We start from the raw sequence: 25000 nt of genomic DNA, 5'->3' as shown, positions 1-25000 counted from the left end.
AATGCTCAACACTCACTATACAAACTCTGTCTTATTAATGACCTCACCTTATTTGATCAGAGAAGTGTCAGCAGAGGGCTGACTCACAAACACACTCTCGCACACATATTCTGGTTGTTTGGGCTCTCTTGTGCTCATTATCTGCCTCTGCCTGTGTGTTCTCAGACCTCCTGGTGGACATGCTGGGAGTCATGGCCAGTTACAGCATCACAGTCAAGGAGCTGAAGCTGCTCTTCAGTATGCTGAGGGGAGACAACGGCATCTGGGTAAATTGGTGGACACTTCAAGGAGTTTTAGATTGTGTTTGTGTGTGCATCAGGGTGTTTTGTTATTGTTATGACCACAGAAATATTTATTTGCTTAAAAGACAAATCCACATCTATCAGTGATTTGCAGGTGCTGGGCAACAAACATTTACACTGCAAAAAGTGAAGAAAAAAAACCATTAGAACATTAACATTATAACCATTCAATATTGTTTTATTTATATTTTATATTGAAAAATCACTTTTGCTGCTCCAACTACCACTCCAGTGGGAGAAGGACCTTAAATCCAAACCCCCTTAGCAGGCCCAGATGGTGACAGATACATTAGAAAACTTGTTTATGTCTCTAGTCTACTTCTAGTTCATGATTGGATTCAGTAGCTATTTTGATTTTCTCTAATAACACATTGCCATATGTTACAGCTAAAGATAAATTTCACTCTAGATTAATTCTGAAAAAATATCAAAAGAGAGAGAAAGTAGTATTCCACAATTAATAGTCGGGGTAGCTTAATTTTTTTTATACTAGATTAATTATACAGCATTAGCTTGTTTGTATGTCATTAGCCTGGATGTTACTTAATGGTGCTGATAGACTAGAATAATAGAGGATTGGTGTGTGTAGTTATGTCTGTGTGTGTATCCATGTTTGGATTGATTTGCGAGTGTATGTCAAGACAAGGGCAAATTAGCTCACGTTTAACATTTTTGTTTTCTTGTAATCAACATTATTAATGCAACAAAGGTTTGAGTTTGTTTTTGTGGGGGTGATGGAACCATGATGAAAAAAACAGTGACAGCCTCATCAGCTGTGAAGGTGAATTCAGTATGTTTTTTCTCTAGGTGAGTTCCTTTGGGAAGGTTGACATTTTTTCAACACCCTGACATATATTCAAACACTATATACTGTACATTTAAACACCATCTTCTATTATTACCAACCAATTAGCGCTACAGGAGTAAATGCATTGCTCAAGGGCTCATTTTTTTCTTCTTCCCCAGGTGAATGGAGATTCTAGCCTGGAAACCAGCCGAATCTGGCAGCTCATGTTTAATTTCCTCTCACAGATACATCTTGCCCCGCTCCCATTCAAACAGATTTCCAACAAACCCCATCCATTTATCTCATATGGGGAGGGTTTAAGATGATCACTGACAGAGGAGCGTCAGTTATTGGACATAACTGGCATTTTCCATCCAGTGCGACACACCACACTAACAAAACTCCAATCAAACTAGGCGTTACTGATCAAATATAAATCAATAGTCTGTTACTGTATTGCATTTCTCGCCCAAAATGTTTCCAGGAAACTCTACTGTTGAGCTATAATTTCAAAAAGGTTTGTGACCCGGCCTCCATTTTTTCCTTTTTCAAAACGGACCAAGCACTGAAATACACATTTGCAAATTAGTTGCAAATTAATAGTTAATAGTTGTGAATTATTAGTTGCGAATTAGTTTTGAATTAATATGCAACTGCGAATAAGTCTGGCAATGCCAGGTAATGGAGATTCCAGTTGGTCACAATCTCCTTGTCTCTAACTTTCTCTTCCTTTGCACAGCCAGCCCAGAAACCTTTCTTGTCTGTTTCCAAATAGGCCTTTTCTTTGGTTGTGATTACTGTCAGGGGACGTAGTCAAGACGTGCTGTAGTTTGATTAATACATTTTCTCTTTTGCCTAAATTATCCACAAACTGTGGGGAGAAATGGGCATTGCAGTTACTGATTCATGCTTAGTTTTAAAACTACAATACCAAGTTAACTTTAAGTGCCTCTTGAAAGGATTAGTTCAGGAGTTGAATGTCGGAAGCGCTTAGTACAAATTCCACTTATAGTGCTACTTGTTGTCTTCATCTTAACTGTTCCCTGTAGTTAGCTGTCACTAGGTTTAGTTGATATTTTACAACCAAACTCTATCTGGCCATTTGGAATGGTTCTTCAGGGCTAAAATTTCTCCTCTGCTATCTCTGCTCACTTGTTGGCTTAGTGAGGTGTGCAACCTAGCGATGCCTTGGCAGCTGCTGACGTCCACTAGCTAAGTCAATACACCCCCGTCCCTTCTCGTCAATCGCCCCTCTACTCAGGCTTCAGGACAACCACAATCAACAACCCCTGGCCACTGATCAGTGGTCCACAGCAAGACCATCATCCATCCCATCAGCCCTCTCTCTGTACTTCCTCTGTCTAATAACTCCCCCCACCCCATCCACGTTGCTCCTATTTCCCAGTCTTTTGCAATTTCTCCTTCAGCCCTCTCCAGAGACAGGTCGATTAAGGGTTGCCATGGTATTGATGAGGTGTTGTTGGGGGAGGGTGGAGTTGATTGAAGAGTTATTGATCCAGTGGGGTTGTGGTAGAGATGTGATGTCACACCATGTTTTTTTAATTTTTTTACAGTCTCCCCTCTGTGCCTCTGATAGTTGGCAGCTGGCACATATTAATGACAATCTCTCCTCTCCTCTCCTCTCCGGTACTCTACTCTCCTCCAGCCAAGGCATGCTATCAAGCTCTTGTCAGTGTTGAACCAGATGCCTCAGAGACATGGTCCTGATACCTTCTTCAACTTTCCAGGACGCAGTGCAGCGGTGAGACTGCATAAATATACAAACACACACACCTGAGTGTCATTATCAAAAATGAGCCAAATTTATTCTTTGTGCACCCAAATTGCTAAGGAGTCCTTTATGGCTTCGTTGCAGTCAGTCAGCACATTTTAATTGGCACTTTTCACCACCAATGCAAGGAGCTGAATGGTGAAAATGAAGTAATGAGTTGTATATTGATTGCTATAAACATTGGCAAGAGCTGATCTAACGTGTGTATCCTCCCCCAGGCCATAGCATTGCCGCCAATTGCCAAATGGCCTTACCAGAACGGATTCACTATCAACACTTGGTTCAGACAGGATCCACTCAACAACATCAATGTGGATAAAGACAAACCGTACCTCTATTGGTAAGTAGAACGCCATTCATCTGGACTTCTACATAATGAAAATAAAATCCTTGGAATGGGAACTGGGACTGAAAGCATATTTTTTTATGATTAACAGTTTATTAATTTTACAGAAAAATGTAAACACATATCCATCAGAAAAATGAATCAGTACACATACAACAAAATAGAATGAAAGGAAAACATAGACAAAACCATAGACAAAAACTAAACTATAAATACATTTTAGAAAATTATAAAAAAAAAGGAAAAGAGACAGTGATGCACAGAGGCCTTGAGTTTACAACAAAATGTCATGTTTTCTAGTTAAATGCTATGCTTATGAGCCAGAACGCCATTAAATGTCCAAAGTGTACGAATGATACTTCCCCCATTTCAAGGGACTGAAAGCATCTTTAAAATATCCACTCTTTAATACTTTAGCACTGTCAGATTATTTCTGTTGGCCATAAATCTTTCATTTCTTTGCCTGTTTTGTTGACCCAATGACATCACGTTGATATTTTTGCCAGCGCAGTTACAGAGGAATTAAAAACACCAATGGTAAACATCAGATTTTTGTGTCACAGATGAAGGGTTTCTTTGTAGGTTCTCCATTTTCAGCACTCAAACAGAGAAAAAAAAGATGCAGAAATACCAACTTTTCTATCGACTGCTTTAAGAAATTATACTGGTTGTGAAGGAAGTTACATCTTGTTGACTGTACAAAGTGCCTCTTTTGCTTCTGCCATCACTATTGATCCAAGCAAAGAAAAGCACACAGCTGAATAAAGCAAGTTAAGGCCTGTTCCTTCTGGAAGTCAAAAGGCATTCTGGTTAATCAATTAATCAATAACATTTTTCATTGAACAATTGTGTGTGCGTGTGCGTGTGCGTGTGCGTGTGCGTGGCCAGCTGGTTTCATACCAGTTGACAGATCTGTTGGCCTCAGACAGAGAGCTGATCTTATAGCTGAATGCAAGTTGTACAAGATAAAGAATTTCTGAACCAATCTTGTCTTTACATTTTTTTCCGTAACTTCTTTCAGAGCTATACATTCAGTATAATTTTCAACAGAATTTACCAAGAATTACTTTACCGACACATGAACATTTAAATCATCAGACTGAATGACAGACAGGAAATTAATAGATAAACAGATAATGAAATAGAACATAACTTTAAATGTCAAGGCACTCCATTATGAGCGTGGTGCTGGGTGGATGCCTTGGCTCGTCATGCAGCTCTGGACCTCGCTGGCCTCGACGGCAGTGTTGGAAGTGCAAGCTGTTAGCCACTATGAAGCTTCATTAGCTTTGACCTTTTATTAAATTAAACTACTTTACTCCGCTGCTTGGCTTCTTCCGTCCACCTCTTCACTCTGTGATGCTAACCAGCAGTGTCCACCATCACAGAAACCAACTTCAATTCATTATGAACAGAAAGGTTTTGCTAGAGAATTGGGGAGCTAATCGTCAACAAGAAGGATGATGTGCATCCATATATTTTCCGGATACCATCGCAGGGATGAGCTCTGATCAGGGAAAGTGTCAGGATGTAATCCTGTTGCCTTAGTAACCATTTGTCAAGTTATCATGGTAAGTGCGGATGCTAGAGCGAGAGGGTGCCCCCCTCTCCTCTGGCCCAGGTCTTATCATCCTCTCCCAGATGCAGCTGCTACTCTAGCCGCCTGTCTTATAGTGGCCTCCACAGCTGCATGAAGGCTGTGATAACACACTGTATGCTCTCCTAACATGCACCAGGGATTCACTTCAGAGGGATTTATATCTGCTTTCTGGCTCTGCTACGTGTGTGATCCTTGTGGGCCTATTTTAGAAGTGAAATGTGTCTTGTTTTTGTGAAGAAGCATAGCTGCGAGACTGGAGACTTGGAGGTTGCCAGTGTGGGAAGAGAAATATGATTGGGGGGAATGGAGGGAAGGAGATTAGTAGTGTTTTTCCAGGAACCTGTGATCTGGGACCCCTGATGCTGCTGCATAGAAAATCCTGAAAAAAAATGTAAATCCTGCTTTTTATGACCGAGTTGGCTTAAATTGTGCATTGTTTCTTTTGGTACAATTTTATTTTTGAAAAATGGTTGACTTCCTTTGATGTAGCTGACCTTTTACAGTTATAGTGGAACAAAAATATTATATTATTATATTATATATAATTATATTATTATATACAATACAGCTGGTCTGACAGATGAAACCAGACAATACATAATGTCATAATGTAATTTATTTGAACAATGATTTTTTTGTAATATCTGTCAATATATGTCATTTATTTTCTCTCAAATCTAATGAGATGTAATGATGAACATGTAATTTAGTCACACAGAAGATCAAATGGTTGCATCATTCATTAAGAAGTAACATTATCAGTTTTAATAGAAAGGTTCTTTTCAAACAGATCTTAAATTGATAACAAACTAACATGAGTGTAACCCTGTCTGATTCTCTCGCAGTTTTCGCACTAGTAAAGGAATAGGTTACTCTGCTCATTTTGTGGGAAACTGCCTCATCGTGACATCACTGAAGTCAAAAGGAAAAGGCTTTCAGCACTGTGTGAAATATGATTTCCAACCCCGCAAGGTAAGAAAACACACACCGACCAAATCACTCAACTGAATAATTGTCAGTGCAGACTTTAGTAACGCTGTGCCACTTGTTAGATGAGACAGCATCAGAAGTGTGTTGCTGCTCTCTTCTTCTATCTATCCTTCCACTCACTAGGAGTGTTGATGAGTGTAGATAAGGTCTGTCAATTAAGACCTGCACACTGCCCCTCTTACGCGCGGTCAGCATTCTGCTACTGTTACACACACACACACACACACACACACACACACACACACACACACACACATAAACACACCCATTCACTTGATGAGATGGCCTTCTGCAGTATTTGCTGACCCAGTAGAATCTCTGCACTGCCTAACAAAGTTCCCAGTGGTTCCATTTGATCAATTTATAAGTCACCATGTCCATGCATTTTGTCGTGTGTGTGTGTGTGTCTGTGTGTGTGTGTGTGTGTGTGTGTGTGTCTGTGTCTGTGTCTGTGTCTGTGTGTCTGTGTGTGCAAGCAATACGTGTGGTATTGTCCACTCCTAAACTATGCATACACCAGCAAAAAAATTCTAGCTCCCCTCCCCCCTCACTATTTCAGCCTTCCCTCCAGGGAACCTGTGCATATTGTCACCAGGGAAGATGCTTTCTCATCAAGACACACACATACATACACATGCACACTATTAATGGTATATTAAGGTAAGCAAAAGGGATAGCATCGGAAGAGAGTTCTGGCAAAGGAATGAGGTTGACACATTGTAATCTTTCATGTTGGCTAACGCTCTTACAGAGAGCTAATGCTGTTAGAGGAAGTGTTCTAAGTGTTGCAAAGACATTTTGACCAAGCCAGACATCTTTATACAAACAAACTAACAGTAGTACTAAAAAATCTAAAATAAATCATTGCACAGCGGGAGGCGTGTATCAAAACTTCCCAAATGTTTGTTTTTATTAAATAACAAGTGCAAAGGTACAAACAACACGTCAGTAGTCTAGTCAATATAATGAATTTAGCCACAGTGCAACGTACAAAATAATATCCAAATTCATCAGTATAGACACTGTATGGCAGGCAATTGCAACACTTTTCAAACCCACAAGGCGAAAAACAAAAAACAGCACTGTTTACATCAAGAACATCAGAAATGTCTCAATCAACACAACAGTTCTGAAGAGAAACTCCCACTTCTACCATTCAAATATAAAAGCCTAAAGGATAACAAACAAAGTTGACTTTCTCATTCTTTATTGTGGTGCATTGTTGCATATTCATTTATTTTTTGTTTCATCTTGTTTCTTTGTGAATGTGTGTATTTTTCAGTGGTACATGATCAGCATCGTCCACATCTACAACCGCTGGAGGAACTCCGAGATCCGTTGCTATGTTAACGGTCAACTGGTCTCCTATGGCGATATGGCCTGGCACGTCAACACCAATGATGTAAGATATTGGCTTACTACAGAGGCTTTGTGTTGTTATATGCATTCACATTTTTTTTTTCGGAAAACAACACACTTAAGGACGTAGGTGGTGCTGGGTCGGTTATGAATATTGAGTTAATTTTTCAACTGCTTCTGGTTAATTAAAACTCATAAACAAATTTGACTGATCTTTGCTAAAAACTACTTTCTGTAAATCATATGTTGCTATCAGAAGTTTACTCCCAAATAAGGGCTTCTGTACCAGCCTCAGAATTCCGGTGTTGGTCTGGCTCTACACTTCCCTCCTATTGTGATATTGGCAAACATTTGAGGTTTGCCCTCTGCATTCATCAGCTGGGGCTGGAGTTGCCCTTGGGCCCCGTTCCAGCACAGCTCGTCCAAACTCCAACTTCCAACTTCTCCATTTAGCAGGGGACAGGTAGCATGACCTCTCAGTAGCAGAAGAGCCTTCATTACACTTCTTCCCGGTTGGCTCTTGACATTGCTGCAATTACCAAGGGCTGGTGTTATTCTCTGTAACATATTCCTTGGCCTTGGGGTAAAATGTCTTAAAGTTTACGCAGCTCACCGAAAGACTCGTAAGAAAAAAAGAACATCTAGAACACAGGTGAAAGATCTAGTCTGAAAATGTGTTGATGCTATCAGATTTGTTTTGTCCTGAAGGCTGAAGATAAATTATTATTTCGTCACTTTGAAGAAGCATAGGAGTAAAGATCTCATTGTGATAAAGGGTATCAGGGATGGAGTAGATGAAAGGCGAGTGGACAGAAAGAATGTTACAGCAGGTAATGGAAAAGTTGTAACAGAGCGATTAGAAAAGTTCATCTGCTTGTGTTCATCACAGTGCAGATAGCTTATGACCAGATATTGAAAATGAATAATTATTTAACTCTTGAGACATCTTCAAATGTTAAGATCAACAAACTTTAAACATTTCTTCTCTAAGGTGTTAATGTGTCCTGAAACCGAAAAGCACACCATCTAGAAGAGAGTTGTGGCTGTCGTTTACAAGTTCAACAGAGCTAGAATTCGTTAAGTTTTGAACAATTAATAAAAAATGACCTTCTTCCAAAATGACCCTAAACAGTGAATCATGTCAGCTCTTTGGGTTCCAAACGTCACTGCTACAATTATTTAAAATGTCTGATATGATAGCTAATCTTCTCTTGTGTCCTACCCTACCTTTTGTTTCAGAGCTATGACAAGTGTTTCCTGGGTTCATCAGAGACAGCGGATGCTAACAGAGTGTTTTGTGGTCAGCTGGGAGCCATTTACATATTCAGTGAAGCTCTCAACCCAGCTCAGATCTTTGCCATTCACCAACTTGGCCCAGGATATAAGGTGAGACAGGGCCCACATACTACCTTATCACTCACCATACTGTATATTTTCTGTACGCTTTACTGCGCATCAATGTCATGCACCGTTTGGCAGGAAGAATATCCTGGCAACCTGAGGATTTCATTGTCAATTTTACCTAATGCTGTCTTTCCCTGTTCATGAAGTCAGCTAGAAGTTGTTGAGGCCATCAATCATTCTTGGGCTGTCAATCACAGAAATAGCTGGTGTATTGGTTTCACATTCTTTCTGAGCATTTGAACATATCCTATGCACCTGCCCGACAAAAGAGGCGTGCAAAAAAGCTTTCCTACGTGGCCTGGCTATCGGAGAAAGCTGAGATGTCGCAATGTATTTCCAGCTGTCTGCTTCTTGTTTTGGCAGACTTGCACGCCTCAGGCCACTTACAGCTTGTTTATGAGACTGCATGGATATGAGGCTGATGATGAGGTCAAACTGATGGAGAAACATATTGACAGCATGCAGAGTACACACATATTGCATGAGGTAGAGCATGGATTATCCTCTCGCTCTCAAACTCTCTCAGAAGAATGTTACAGAGTAGGAGTCCTCTCATGTTCATCCTAATGATTGCATGCTTGGGGTTTGCAGTTTCTCGGCCATGAATACTGATTCCTCTCTCTGCCACAGCCCACAGTTTCCCGGGGCTGATCAGTCAGATGATTGCCTCTCTGCATGGTGCAGAATGGGCTTCTCAGATGCCCAGAAGAGACCATTAAATGGCTCAGTTGTTTCAAAGCTGCAGGCCTCGGTGCTGCTATTGTAATGATGAGTGTGCAGGTTTTCCGGTCGGCTAAAGGAGAGAGCCAGTGGGACTCAGCTTGTGTCAAACAGCTTCCTGTCTTAATGTGAATATAGGCTGGTCCTTGTTCTCATGACTTCACGCTGATGTGGATGTGTATATATGACAAGCTGCTCCTGGAGTATTGCCTAAGCGGTGATAAGGAGAACTGTATCTTTGTATGCTGTACGGTATATTATGTGCGTAGCTGTATGTAGTCTCATCCACTGTCAGTGTTACTGTTCAGTAATGAGGAGCAAAAAGCAGACAGACACTCTGCTCGCTCTGCTAAACAAGCCTTCAGCACAGTGAGGGTGTTCTCGCTCGACGCGGCACATGATGGCCTACACGCTGTGTGCACGAATGTCTGTACGTGTGGGCAGTTCAGCACTTCCATGCTCTCGTAATGACAGAAGAAGGTGGACTATAACATCTTGTTTTTCGTGTGTGTGTGTGTGTGTGTGTGTGTGTGTGTGTGTGTGTGTGTGTGTGTGTGTGTGTGTGTGTGTGTGTGTGTGCTGTCGCTCACATGTTGTTGAGTGTGTTGCTGGTTGCACTCTTCATCAGGAGTCCAGATGTCCTCATTGCGGGGCAACGTTATTAATGGACCGTGTCAGTCTATCTGGACACCTGCATTGTGTCTTTATGTGTGTTCTTGCGTGCACATGTGTCATGTGTCTATTTTTCAGGTTTTATAATACTATTATTGAAAGCCTTTTTGTTTTGTGCATTTTAATAAACTTTTAGGGGATCATTCCAAGAAAACAGATTTGTGCATGGCTCAGTTTGGTACTGAATGACATGTGTCCTCAGCACAGAATATCTGAAAGTTGGCATCAAATGCCTTGGTAGAGTTTAACTATTGTTTACTTATTCCTTGATCAATTTTAGATTTTAATTAGGCAAAGTTCTCACATGGCTGTTTGGTATCAGTACTGAAACTCAAAGTTTACAATCGGTATTGTATTTCAAATTATACCAAAGATTTGTATTTATTAAGGTATTTATTCATTTGATAATCTCAATAAGTTGCCAAAATAAGTTTTACAACATTTTTGTCATGTGCTGGAGAACTCATTTTGGAGAACTGGTTGTCATTCAGCAAACTGGAGATGCCAGGAGGCCCAGGCTGAGCTGAATGGAGGTGTGTGTGTGTGTGTGTGTGTGTGTGTGTGTGTGTGTGTGTGTGTGTGTGTGTGTGTGTGTGTGTGTGTGTGTGTGTGTGTGTGTGTGTGTGTGTGTGTGTGTGTGTGTGTGTGTGTGTGTGTGTGTGTGTGTGTGTGTGTGTGTGTGTGTGTGTGTGTGTGTGTGTGGTTATCACTGCAGGCGCCTGTGTCGTATCTGCAGCAGTCAGGTGTGACAGGTGTGGTTGTGTAACCAGGTGAGGGAGACATATGTGTTTGAGTGCAGATATAAAGCTTTACACATGTAACAATTCACACTTTCCTTAACTCCTGCATGCTTCTGCTGATAGTGCTACGTGTCAAATGCCTCGGTACATCCCTTAACACTTTAAAGAGTCAGCAAAGCTCTTTTACATTTTCAGCTATCTACCTATGTACCGCAACATAAAAAAGCTCCCATTTACGCAGCCACATCTATACATATGCACCAGCACACACACACACACACACACACACACACACACACACACACACACACACACACACACACACACACTTCAAAAATGCACCACAATAAATGGGCTTACACTGCAAAAAATGTCCATCTTAATAAGTGTATTAATTTCTAATTCAGGCTTTTTTCGTGTAGAGTGCCCATTAACCTTCAAAATAAACCAAAGAGCAATATATTTGTGTTTGTGATTGATTATCTTTTCACATGGCTGCAGTATTCTTGATTACTTTTAATGAATAAGCTATTTTAACACAGTTGTTTAATAGATAGACTTTTTAACGCTGGTCATCAGCTCTTTTATTTCACTAAAGTAATATGTTCTAAGTCAGAGTCCTACCATGAATTACTCTTGGAAATAATGTTCTGCTGGCAAGAATGTGTGTTTAAGTGTGTGTGGAAAATGTGCTTCAGATTATAGGTTTGTTTAAGGAAGCTTTATCTGTCACAATTGATCCTGGTAATTGGAAGGAAGGAGAATGTTAAGGGTAAGACAGTGCTAGGAAACAGATTTATATTCAGTCCCTGGACCGAGATAAGGATGTTACAATGTGGAGGGGCTTTTTTTCTTCATACTTCTCGATTGTGCAGTGCACTCTTTGCTTCAGTGTGAAATTCTGTGCTGCATGGTGAAAACTGCTCAGAGCACATTTTCTACAGCAGACCTCAGATGAAAGGTTTAGAACAAGACGGGCCTGCAGGTCTGTGAGCAGCCTGGGGCTTTCCTGTGCAGTCAGGCTGAGCAAGGCACCTGGGGACCCTGCCGCCCCTTTCCTGGAGCTGCTGCAAAGGGGTGGCAGAGCAACTCGCTGGCCTTTCATCTGCAGGGCTTCATGTGTGTATCAGCATTGCTGCAGGACACATGGACCCACAGACCTGTGCACACAGACAGATGTAGACATAGATGTACACACACAGTGCAGCCTACACTTCCCACAATATCTGTGTGGACAATTTTATATATAATTTTTCAAAGCAAAGGAGACAACATTCCATGCAATTCTTTATAGTTTCCCCATGCCAAATGTGCCAGCCTGATATCAGTATTACTTTATGAGGAACTAATATCCTCTCAAGGATGTAAATTACAAGTAAAATAGTCCATGATAAAGATATTTTATATTTCAACAAGATGAAGACTAATGGAAAAGGTTATAGTTGGTGTTAAGTGCAGGACAAATGTAACGTAATATGCAGAAATTAAATAACACAAATGTGTCAGTAGACTACAAAGAGAGGAGATAAACTTTGAGCTCTGAGTGCCTCTCTCCCACACATCCGCTGGCCATTTCCATCTCTTATTCTGGGCTAATTGAATTAGTTCCCAGGTTAGCGCTGTGTTCATTAAGCTAATGCTGTGTTGTTTACACACGGCTCATGCTGCAATTAAGCCGCCTCGATTTTGGGTTGAACACACAGACACACACTCGCACTTCTTTCGTCATTTGTCTCTCATATTCAAAGTTTTTCTCACACAACCTTTCACATCTTCTTTCTCCCTCACTGCAGAGCACTTTCAAGTTCAAGTCAGAGAGTGACATCCACCTGGCTGAGCATCACAAGCAGGTGCTGTACGATGGCAAGCTGGCCAGCTCCATCTCCTTCACCTACAACGCCAAGGCGACTGATGCCCAGCTCTGCCTGGAGTCGTCGCCGAGGGAAAACGCCTCCATCTTCGTCCACTCACCACACGCACTCATGCTACAGGTCAGTCCAGCTGGAATCTTCCGAGTGGCTGCTCATCACTAGCCTGGTTACAGATCTCTGAATCACTGCCACATGTCTTGAGTTGTGCAGCGATTCATGTATGAATGATTGATTTGAAATGAAATGAAATGGCAGTTCAGTCTGATTGTCAGGCTGGTTTGTCACAGGCTGACTCACACCCCTGTATCACAGAAGGACAATACAGATGTAAGTTAAAACCGAAATAAAAAATGCACCTTGTGAAAGACAGTTGCCCTGCAGTAAATACCAATGTCTTGAAGCTCACAATTTTTAGCTTTTGCTGAGACTCTCCCTGCTGTTAATTTAACTCTATCTTTTGAGGATATTGCTTGTAACTGTATTTCAGCAAGTATCGTGTGTTCAAGACTGGTTGCTAATAGTGGTTCTTCTTTGTATCTCATCTTGAGTCCTAAGAATTTCCTCCTTTGCTCATTGTGCGAAAAATGCACCAGCAATTGAAGCAGCGATTACTGTAATTCACAAGTACACAGGCAGCCAGTGAGTCTCATTGTATTCTAGCTTGATAGTGATTTCAATTAGTTGGTAGAGGTCATCTCCAGTTCAGTGAGCCGAGACAGCACAAGACAGGTTACAGAATTAAAGAGGTGCCATGTACAGCACTAGGGCAATTTAGAGAATTTGGAGTTTTGGCATAATTAATTCATTTTCATATTATTGATTTTTTTTCTGTCGATGGTCTTCATTGCACTACAGGATCATCGATTAAACTTCAAATAGATGTGAATCAGGACGTGTGAAAGGAAGCTAATGGAGAATAAACAAAGAACAACATATACAACCATTGTCAAATCAGGGCTGTCAGTTGTATTTCTGACAAATAGGTGCTCAACAAAATATTCTGGGGTTCAAATCCCAAAAAATTATCAGCTTAAATTATCATTTAAAATTGTTGTAATATTGTATTTCGGGCATGCAGTAGATGTTCTATTGTAAGTCTGATATGAGATATTGGCAATGAGTGAGTGTGTGATTTTATCTTTGTGTACATACAGTACAGTACAGTCTTTCTCAGCACTCACAGTCCATTTCTGTCCCACAGGATGTGAAGGCCATTGTTACCCACTCCATCCACAGTGCCATCCACTCTATAGGAGGCATCCAGGTCCTGTTCCCTCTCTTCGCTCAGCTGGACTACAAACAGCTCAATGACAGCAGTGTGGACACCACAGTCTGGTGAGTGGTCTACAAAAACAACCCAGTGGCTGCCTGGAATGCAATGATATAGAAAGTATAATGATTTCTAGTATAGTAAATGAGTTAAAGCATTTACTGGTTTAATGTGCCACATGTACTGATCCTGAAATGAACCCAGAAACCAACGAGGCTAAAGAAGTGACAAAAGAGACTATGAGCAACATTAGATAACGATGAGTCTTCTACTGTATGTGTAAGAATTGTCTTTCATCTGAAAGACCAACCTTACAATTACGCTGCAGTCTAGAAATAACCGATTATAGAGTGCAGGGCATCTAAGTGTGAAAAGAAGAAATAATTCTGTCGTTTTCCTGGAGCGATGAGCTGCTTTTAGAAACTCAGAGTGTCTGCGTTCTTCTCGCTTCAAGATCGTTCTAATACCAGTCCATCACATGAGCCTTAATGCAGTTACATATCAGGCAGCATCTCCACATCATGTTAGCTGCATCCGAGACTTCCTCAAATGAAGAAGATGAATGTGGGTATGGGCATATATGTGAAGCAAATATGGAGTGGTGTTTCTTATCTCTTACTCACATGATACGCCAGTAAAGAACATGTAGAAACCCTTCAATGATTTCCATGCAGTATTACTGAAATATGTGTGCACAATGTGTATGTTGCAGTGCCACTCTGCTGGCGTTCCTGGTGGAGCTGTTGAAGAGCTCAGTGGCAATGCAGGAGCAAATGCTGGGAGGAAAGGGCTTTTTGGTGATTGGATACCTGCTTGAGAAGGTCAGTTAAAGGCCTCAACTGTGAAGAGTTTGTGTTACATGTCATATTTCTTTGTTGTTGGGTGAATAAGGAAAGTAACCTTGATTTTAACTAACTTTTCAAAGCTTATAAGACCTCTGGTTTTATACTGTAATGCGTTATGTTTTGATTGCCCGTGTGTATCTGCTGTACACTAAGTTGCCAGTTTATTAGGTGCAGTCGGGTGTTTCTATTATTTTGTTCAAGCCATTTATATCCGCGAGATTAGGCTAAATAACAGAAACATCTCTCTGTATGATGCAATACAGTTCAACAGCAGCACAAACTGCATCCTCCAAAATGATCACAAGTTGAATCAAAAACTGAACACTATAAACTTCACGAAGAAGGATTTCTTGCAGGACTGTTGTACTTGACTTCATTATTCTCAGCTAGGTATACCTAATAAACAAGCATCTGAGTGCTGAGTTTTTGAATTTTACATGCACATAATTTTCAACAAATAGATGTTTATTAATTTAGTCTTGTTTCTTCTAGCTGCAACAGGAACTAACAGTTTGCCACCCGTGCAAAAAGACAGATCACATGACTTACAATACAGACTGGTGTTAATGAATGACTAGAGGCAACATAGGCACCATATAACCAGGGTTACACTGACTATAATGTAGGCTGACAGCCTCTCCTGACACGACCATTTAAATAAAACCTATATAATTTAAATTAAATAAAACTATAACAAAATTAAAATAAATTTAAAGTTATTTGTAGATTTTTACTAATCTGAAAAATGTTCTCACTTTCAAATTTGCACTTTAAGACATAGCTGTTTTTGTGTCTGTGCTGAACCCCTTCTCATTTAGTTTGTGTGTGTTCTGTGTCACTAAAATGTCAATCAGTAACCATGTCAACTGTGCATCTACTGTATTGTATGGATGCAGTTATCTTTTGTAACAGTTTAAATAATATTTATTGGTGCTCTATTGGTAGCATCTTGCCCAGGAACCTATTATCAATGTATATGTAAAATTCATGTATAAAGAATTTGTTTTAGGTTAGAGTTAAAACAACAATGTCATTTACAAAAAAAAGGGGGTTTGCATGATCATTCAGTCTGGTTAAATCTCAGTTTATATTTCCTGTCTTCTGTCCAGTCGTCACGAGTCCACATCACCAGGGCAGTACTTGAACAGTTCTTGTCCTTCGCAAAGTATCTGGATGGTTTACCTCATGGAGCGCCTCTTCTCAAACAGCTCTGTGACCATGTCCTTTTCAATGCTGCCATCTGGATACACACCCCTGCCAAGGTCTGTTTATTTGTTTGCATCTACGGAATATGTGTGTGTTTTCATGACCTTGCTGCAAAGAAAAAAAACACAGAAAAAGGTGGCCTGAATAAGAGAACTAATAGGGTGATAGACAGACTCAGACAGAGACAACATGAAAAATGTGTATAGTGCTCAGGTGGATTTTTATGAATGCAAGGACAATTTAAACAAGCAATATAAAACGAAGAGGAAGAAGGGACTAACTTCTTAGTGGGGCTATCTTAGTGCCCATTGCCCTTTAGAATGATATAACAAAGGAGGTAACCGGACACAGGGAGGAGCTGGCACATCACGCAGGGAAAGGACCGAACAGGCAAACAAAGGAAACAAAGAGAGAAAGTGACATTTGAAAAGACCCCAGGACAGGAGACAGATGTGTAGTTCCTTTTTTCCTTCTCGCTCTGAACTAGATGTGAGTGTTTCTGGCATTCTCGCCGGGCCAGTCAGCTCTTGCCTCCATTATTTTCAGCACTTCCTGACTCGCCATCTTCCTCCTCCTGACCCTGAGACGTGATTGGCTCCTGGGTACAGTAGTATCGCTCTCCAGGGCATGCTGGAGTTAAGACAGAATAAATCAGAGTGAGCAGTTGCTGCAGCTCCGTAGAATAAGGAGGATGTCAAAGTCAGAATCCAACATATCAACCTTGGACACGTGGAAACAGTCCGAAGTGGCTAAACTATGTGATTGCCTATTAGGTTTTTACCTTCAACTGAGTGCCAAGACAGAAAATGACAATGACTTGCTAGTAAACATTACCACAATTCAACAGGGTCATAATAAGAAGACAAATATAATAAATGTATTAAGCAGCAGCAGACACACACAAAATAATTGAATCCTTCAATCTTAGCTCCACTTTACCATTCTTGTCTCCAGCTGAGCTTCCTTATTTTCCACTTCTCAGGGTATTATCATTACCTTCATTATTGGCATGAATATCCTAGGTCATATTCAGGACAGGAAACAGTTGAAGCGATCACATCAGAACCTCATCTCATAACGCCTTCCTTGCTCACACTGAAAATAAAGTGTACTTCACCAAGCACTTGAGGTAAACATCATTTCTTCAGAGATGGAGAAATGTTTGTTACAAGCTATTTTTGCAGCAGTCCCGCCCAAACTATTGTGCTATGATCAAAGAATTGTAGGCTTTTCTGCAGCCAAACCTGTTGTAAATCGCACCAGACAAACACCTCAGCTCAATGTGTGAAAAGCAATGTAATGAAAGCCATTTAAGCCAGCCGAGTGCGCTCTCCATTCTAGATGAGCTGCGATGTGGTATGGTCAGGCCGCGGCACTCCGCTAATTTCATCCTCTTAACTAGAGCTGCCTCGTTAAGGCTGGTCCTTAGCATTGTGGTCACTGTAATGAGCTCAGAGATTTGTGAGCGTTCAGCAGACTCCAATCTGTACGAAAGATGGATAGGATTAGTTAGAGGAATATTACAGGGTTTTTTTTCCGATTGCTTAAGCACTATTTTGAAAACAGGGACCTGTTTTTCAAAACACTACACCCAATTAGCAGAACACCTCAGACCCTTTGCAAAATGAAACATTCTTGCAAAAACTATACACTAATTTATTAAAAAATATATTTTGTTACCATGTGAAACACACACGTTTCTTATGACTTAATTCTGTTTGAACCAGTTACCCACTGCTGTTGCTAACCTAAAAGACTTTTAGCAGTTCTTCTTCTCAGGGATTAGAGTACTGTAAATGAAGTACACAGAGAAAGTGCAAATATACAATAAGTTCACCAACCACTACACAAGACCAATGCTGCAGACTGAGGAAAATATAATATATTTCCCTCAATACATCCAAATCAGTCAACATGGAGAATCACCACAAAACATGTCCCAGTTTTTAATGCTATAGTACTACAGTAGTGTGCATACCACTGTTAGCTCAGCAAACAACAGACAAACATAAAATAATGTATCCAGTACAGGTTACAATTACAGTAATAAAAACAGAAAATACTAGACTTACATGCTGCATTTTTATAGTGCTTAAACCTGATTGGTGTGTCTACAATTACTGTAAGCAATCATGTGTTTATGCACATGCAGATTGGCTCCTAGGTGTGGTAATATGACAGTCAGTGCTTTGGAATTGCAAGGAAGTGACATCATGATATACTTCTGTGTTTAATGTATACAAGTGTGTTTGGTGTTTTGCAAATCACTGTGTGTATTGTTTTGCAAAAAGTGTGAGGCTGACATTGTGATTTTAGTGGTGCACATCTGGGCCAATGTTTTGCTCCTTGAGTGTAAGGTTTTGATAATTGTGTAATACTTTTGATTCCAGTGTGTAAGCAATCAGCAAAAACTATAAGAGAGGGAAAAAGGGAACTGAAGGAGGCAGGGAAGGAGCAAATAAGCTAGTGGAGAGTGCCCTCCTTAAATGTCAGCGTTACGTACGAAGCTCCTCAGATTCTTGACTGCTTCAGGCACAGAAACATCAAAAATAACACAAAGAAGAAAACATTGGCGCTTTTGCTGGAAGGAAGATTCCTTTCATTCCCCTGTGGCTGTCTTTTCACAAAAAAAAAAAACTGCCTTTTGATTGAACACCAGAAACACACAGATAATTTGTCTTTGCCCAGCAGGTGTCTGACAGTTTGTATATGATCGCCGACTTATGTGTGTCTGTGTCTGTGCGTGCGTGCATGCCTGCCTATGTGTACTGTATAAATGGATGTGTGTGTATTCAGGTCCAGCTATCCCTCTACACATATCTGTCATCGGAGTTCATCGGCACCGCCACCATCTACACCACCATCCGCCGTGTCGGCACAGTCCTGCAGCTGATGCACACTCTGAAGTACTACTACTGGGCCATCAACCCGCTGGAGTGCAGTGGAATCACCCCCAAAGGTCTTGGTAGGTTCACACCTGCACACATAAAGACATTGTCACTGTAGGCAGAAAGTTAGAAAAGAGATAACTGAATAATGAACACCACTAGAGATTAAAAGACTCTATTCCTGAACTATTGACTACACAATACACACAACAATAACACAATATTTCATTAGGTATATTGGTTGTTACTTTATGGACTCAACTGGTTTTTACCTTTTTTATATGCAAAACAAATTGTGGTTTATGCTGTAATGATAGGAATATAGAGATGCTTTATTTGCATATTATTCTCAATTGAATGTACATGTATTTTTAAATTTTTCCTAGCTCTGCAAAGTTTATGCTGAATTGTCTTTTTGTTTCTTTTTCTTTTTTTGTTTTACAAATATTAGTCGTGGTTTATGCGGTTGACGTTGGAGGGTGATGGCATGTGGCTATGAGTCCCTCATCACAATCTTGAAATCAGCTAGCCAGTCTCTTGCCAACTCTGGTTGAGAATATTTGAGCAAGGCATTTATCTATTCACATAGTGGTAATGTCGATCTCTGACACACATTGAAAATGTATTTACATTATCCAGCTGTCTGTCAGTTTGTCCATCTTCAGTGGTTGTCTTGTGTGAGGTCACAGGGGGCTGGAGCCTGTCTCATTACAGGGCACATCACACAAAGACACAACACATTCACTGTCATCACTCCTGTGTGCAATTTAAGGTGTCATAAGCTCAAACCAAGGTGCTTGTCGGGTGGTCAAACTACTTTTGAAGCCCCCTACACCTTTCTGACATCAGAATTGAGCGGGCTGTATCCGACAAGCAAGCGATTTGCTAGGTATGCAGAGGTGCCAAAGTAAGCAGGGTTTCAACTTCAACGCTTTCTATTAATAACTTTTGAGCTTTTCTACAGTAACCATAGTTAACATGCAGAAACTAAAATTAGCCTTTAATTATATGTGGTTGATGAAGATTAGCTTTTTAAGATGAGTCACTGTGCTAAAGAGGTTTTAAATTTCTCAAATCAGTTTTATCTTACCACTGAAAACAACACCATGAAGACCTAGGGCCCTATCTTGCACTCAGCGCAATTGACTTTATACACCGACGCATGTATCATTCCTATTTTGCACCCGACGCACAGCGGACTTTTCCCTCCACAGACTCACATCGGTAAATTAGGGAATGTATTAGCGCTCCCGGGGGCGGTTCAGCGAAAAGAGGAGGCGTGTTCAGGCGCAAACATTCCCTGATGCTATTTTGCAGTTTCAGAAAACAATTCCGCTAGTCTAAAGTCAGTGGCGCGTTCTTCAGATGCTATTTTAGGGGCGTATGCTTGGCCATAATGTAGCGTGTGCACAACGCGCATACGCTTTGCTTCTCTCATCTACACGGACGCATGCAGTTCCCATTTTTGCAAACCATACATAATTACAAAGAAAAATATTACTGAAAATGCGCTTCAGGTGTTTGGATAGATCAGGAGGCACTTTACAGTACAGTCCTCAAAAAGTCCCAGCATTCTTTGTGGCTTGTTGTGTTTTACACAACATTTCCATGAATCATGGATGTGTTGATGACATAAATGAGGAAATATTAGAGGACTTAAGGAGACGAGATGTTGAACTACGGTGGAATCGGACACTCTGGCGGATTCTGGTCCGGGACTGGCAATGCGCGATGCGCTCCTGGTGGAGTGGGTGGACGGAGATGGAGTGGGGGGAAGAGGAAGGGGCACAACAGGTGCAGGTGGTGCGTTTGGAGGCCCACGCTCCATGGCTGCAGCAATCCTCTCCAGACTTGAGGAGATGCGCCCAAGAGGCCGTTATAATAGCAGTCCGCCATGGAACAAGCGCGCCTGCTCTTAAAGGGAATGTGAGATGACGCTCTGATTGGTTTATTGCACGTTACGCCCAAACCACACCTACTTCAGACCAACCCATTTTAGATTTGCGTCGGACGCAAGACTCATTTATCCCGCCGGCATAATAGTAACAGCGCCAGAGATCCGCCCACAAAGCTACTTGCATTTCATGTTTGATACTTGCGTTTCAGATCGTTAAAATAGGGCCCCTAAAGTCAATAGTCAATGAGACTTAAATAGCTAACCGAATGTTTAATGGCTTTGCAATTGCATTGCAATGTAATGCCAGGTCAAATAATTACAGATTCCTTAAATTGCATTAAATACAGATGGCTATTTGATCATCGTTTCAAAATGGAGATAATGACAGGAAAGAAAGTGGTCATTTATGCTACACACAGACAAATTCATGCATTCAGTGGGTGTGAGTGGGTTACTCTACCTTCCCTTAACAACTGTCTGGTGCGAGCAAGGCTGAGCAGCTCCCTTTTGCAAATGTTTCTGCGTGTTTGAGAGTGAATAATTACAGGAAAAAAAAAACTTGTTTAATCTTAAACCTACATTGTGTAATTTTTTGTGCTGATTTTTTAGCAAAAAAACCTTTGTTTTTTCACAAATATGTGCTCATTCATGTGTGATTACTTCCACCAACTAATCAAAGTATTCTTGTAAGTGTGGAATCTGCCATTTAGAATCATTCAGAATACACATGAGCGCGTCGCTCGAATGACGGCCTTTTGCCCTTTTACAATGGCACCCCGCACCGTGACAAATGCCGGGGGGAGATTACTCGCCAGGGAAGCAAAAAAGAGAATTAAAACGACAACCCGACAGGCAAAGCAACAAGACCAAAGTTAATATTGGAGTGGCTAGAACCTCTTTTTAGCTGGGGACCCTCTACTGACTATGCTCCGATACTGCCTAAAACACTGGTATCGGTATCGGGAAGTACTGGAGTTAATGCACCGATCCAATACCACGTAATAAAGCCCTAAAGAAAATCTATGTTAAAGTAGTTTATTTAGGTTCTTTTTCCGTTATAATTGTCAAACTGGATAATAAAAGAAAGTTCTGTGGCATTCATTGTTTGTGTTTGTTCATGTTTCACAAAGAGTTTAACCTGAGCCAGACCGACAACAAAGATAGAAATCATATCACATCCATACAGGGATAGTAGTATACAGCTGTTAAAACATAATGAAATATATGACACACTGGTATCGGATTGGTACTCCGTATCGGCTGATATGCAAGTTCAGGTATCGGAATCGGTATCGGGAAGCAAAAAATGGTATCGGGCCATCTCTAGTGTAAACAATGGAGATAATAAGAGCTAATTTCGGGTTCGGCCACCGTAGGAGTTAAAACACGATCAGAATGGGAGGGGCTAGAAAGTAATACTCAGTTGGTTGTCATATACAATTTCACCTATAGATGGGAGAAATTCTTACACAATGTAGCTTTAAGAATAACAGTATTGTCTGTATAACAGAAATCTATTTTTAGTATATATGTATTATTAGTATATTATTATTACATTGTTTCAAACTGAAATGTATGCACATCCTTTTGTGCCTCCTGTAAATGCAGTGTATTTGTAAACAAAACTATAAAAGATTTGTCCATATTTGAAAATCAGTGCAATCATCAAATCATCATATTCCAAACAATGCAACAAAGTAAATTTAATATTTTCACAGTCTTTGTAATTCAGCGGTGTTAAGATAGCCACTGTTGCAACACACCAGAGCTTCAGAAAGGTCGGAGCAGGCCTTTCACTCTAATCAACCTCTATTTAGCTGGGGACCCTCTACTGACTATGAGTACGCATCCTATGGTAGGGTTTGATTGGCAGATCCAAGGGAGCTTTTGGAATTTCTAATCAAGTGGCTGTCTGGTTTCCGTTCTGTTTGGCAATATTGCTGTTTGACTGCTGGGATTCAGCCCCATAAAGAACCACTGATAACGGTAGCAATTAGCCTCAGACACGTACTACTGGCCGTTATAGCTAAAGGATGTGCTAATTGTGGATTGGAAGTCTGTATATGTGTGTACGTGCCTATACTGTAAGAGTGTGATACTCATTGATGGAATTAATTTGCATAGTAATGGGCAGATATTTTGAACCTACAATGAGCTTTGTGGGTAGAAATGTATTTAACCATGCCTCAGTCTGAAGTAATAAGGGTAAATCTTTTCAGTTTCAGTCTTAGTATTAGTGTATTCTTACACTGCACCTGCTTTTAATGCTTTAAAACCCGTCTTAGAAATACATAGTTTCCTCATATTTAACAAATGGCTCCATTTGATGTTTAAAAATTGCTTTTAGAACCACAAAAAGGGTTTACCGTACAAAAAAAAATAAAATAAAGAAAGTTGGGCTTGAATGTAACGGATTTCCATTAATATAAAATAGTTGCTCATTATAGCTTTAAGTGAAACAAGAATAAAACTGAAACAAATTAATGACCTAAAAGTACTTCTATTTATTTTTGTTTTATTCTGCCAACCTCAGTAATACCATTATTTTCATGTATTTTCTTTTTCTTTTTTATTGTGTACCCTGTAATGTATGTTACATGATTTAATTTAACTTGTGTTAAATCTGATACTAAATATCTTACATGTCCTTAAGTAATCTTGAGTACACACAGACTGAATGACTCTTAAATGATTACACTAAAACAAATTGAAGAAATTAATTATATTTTTAGATCAAATTGACGTGTGTGTAGTTGTTGCAAGGATTCCAAATTCAAAACACATACACACACACACACACACACACACACACACACACACAGAGTCGGTGAAAAAAAAACTCTGACTCCTCACAGGTCGTCATTATCTGGCAGAACAAAACAGTTTTTTCACAATGACTGGATACAATGTTGAATCATATTAGGATAAAAGGAGCACAAGAAGAAAATTAATTTCAAAGAATAAAAGACGATAATTAAAGCTGCTCCTGAGAAGCGGTTTAGATGAATATAAGCTTTGCTCAAATCCTCTTAAAAGACCTTTAAAATGGAGGTTGCACTCGCACACCTTCACCTGGTGCATCAACGTTTGACACAGAGCTGCTGGGTAACCATGATGGATGGTGAGTGTCACAATTCCATAAACATGTACCAGCTTGACAGATAATGATGATGAATCACAGGGGAGTACTTCAGTGTCATGTTTTGGCTTTGTGTAGAGCAGGTGAACAGATGAAAACAATACACGCTCATATGATTCAAGGGCAGCAGTGCATGACAAAATTACAGTGGGAGAAGCTTCGTATTTTCCTTTGACACACAGGGTCTTTTATGTTTCTCTTTGCTTTACTTGCGCTGGCTAAGCAGCTACGGGTCCGATATCGGTTTAAATGTTCTGAGAGGACGAGGTGCATTTTATAGAGCTTACGATAAACATTGTTTGCTCTTGCAGTACTCTCCCTTTGTAGCTCGCATAGAATAAGGTTAATTCCAAACATCCTGACACAGCAAAGTGTGCGGTGGCTAAAGCACATAATCCGGACATCATAAATGCTTATTGTTGCCTTATAAACTTAACAAACCTCTGTCGTGAATGTAGAATGCTGACCAGAACAGGTAGCTTGTGAGGTTTATTTTGTACTGACTGTTTGTTAATGACATCTGTAGAAGAGTAGTTGAGGAAGATGGAGAATGAGTAGGAAAGTCAACTTTATCTGGCTGCAGTTGCTACTGGGAGCATTACAGGGGAAAATGCCCTTATTTCTAAAGATTGAGTCTTATATCATTCTTGCTTTGGTCTGAACATATGCATCTTTTCTATTTGGCACCATATTCTATTAGTTAGTTATTTGGCAGCCGTTTTGAGCCAATTCATCACAGCCCTAAGCTTCTAGTGTATCTGGCGCACACATTAAACACCTCAAAAATGAATTAAATTCAGTTACAACAATATCAAATGCAATGCCGACATCTGAGTTGTCGGCTTTCCTCTTTTTAAAAGGGCTACTCTGCCATATTTTCAGAGGTGAAAGGAAACCTTATGCTGAAGCCAAATGCAACCCCATTTCAGAATGAACAAACACGACTGTTGAAAACAGCATTTCCTGAACCTGGTGGCTATTTGGGGCTCTTTAAAGCACATGATTGAAGGTCATGGAGGCCTGTGGCAGTTATGAATCATGGCAAAATTTAGCTAAATGCTTCAAGAATAACAAAGATGTCAAACCTTTCAGAAAGAGGCAATGACATCAGACCCACATGAGGAAATGCTTGTATTATGCGTCAGATGCTTACTTTTGCTCGATTATTTCTT

General features: G+C 40.3%; 1 protein-coding gene across 7 annotated transcripts in view; it reads left to right on the top strand.

The window, feature by feature from the left end:
• The window catches only part of nbeaa (neurobeachin a), a 91848-nt gene that overhangs the window by 29243 nt on the left and 37605 nt on the right, over positions 1-25000 (top strand). For all 7 annotated transcript variants that reach the window (XM_028594966.1, XM_028594963.1, XM_028594962.1 and 4 more), the window contains exons 3-13: positions 166-266; positions 2756-2851; positions 3100-3221; positions 5673-5799; positions 7100-7219; positions 8416-8562; positions 12506-12703; positions 13785-13918; positions 14566-14674; positions 15808-15960; positions 18701-18869. In XM_028594966.1, the coding sequence (XP_028450767.1) occupies positions 166-266; positions 2756-2851; positions 3100-3221; positions 5673-5799; positions 7100-7219; positions 8416-8562; positions 12506-12703; positions 13785-13918; positions 14566-14674; positions 15808-15960; positions 18701-18869 (1476 nt within the window). The remainder of the gene's footprint in view (positions 1-165; positions 267-2755; positions 2852-3099; positions 3222-5672; positions 5800-7099; positions 7220-8415; positions 8563-12505; positions 12704-13784; positions 13919-14565; positions 14675-15807; positions 15961-18700; positions 18870-25000) is intronic.

This window comes from Perca flavescens, chromosome 13, assembly GCF_004354835.1.
Source record: "Perca flavescens isolate YP-PL-M2 chromosome 13, PFLA_1.0, whole genome shotgun sequence".
NCBI lineage: Eukaryota > Metazoa > Chordata > Actinopteri > Perciformes > Percidae > Perca > Perca flavescens.
The sequence above is the reverse complement of the archived record's forward strand: the minus strand, read 5'-3'. Positions and strand labels throughout refer to the sequence as shown.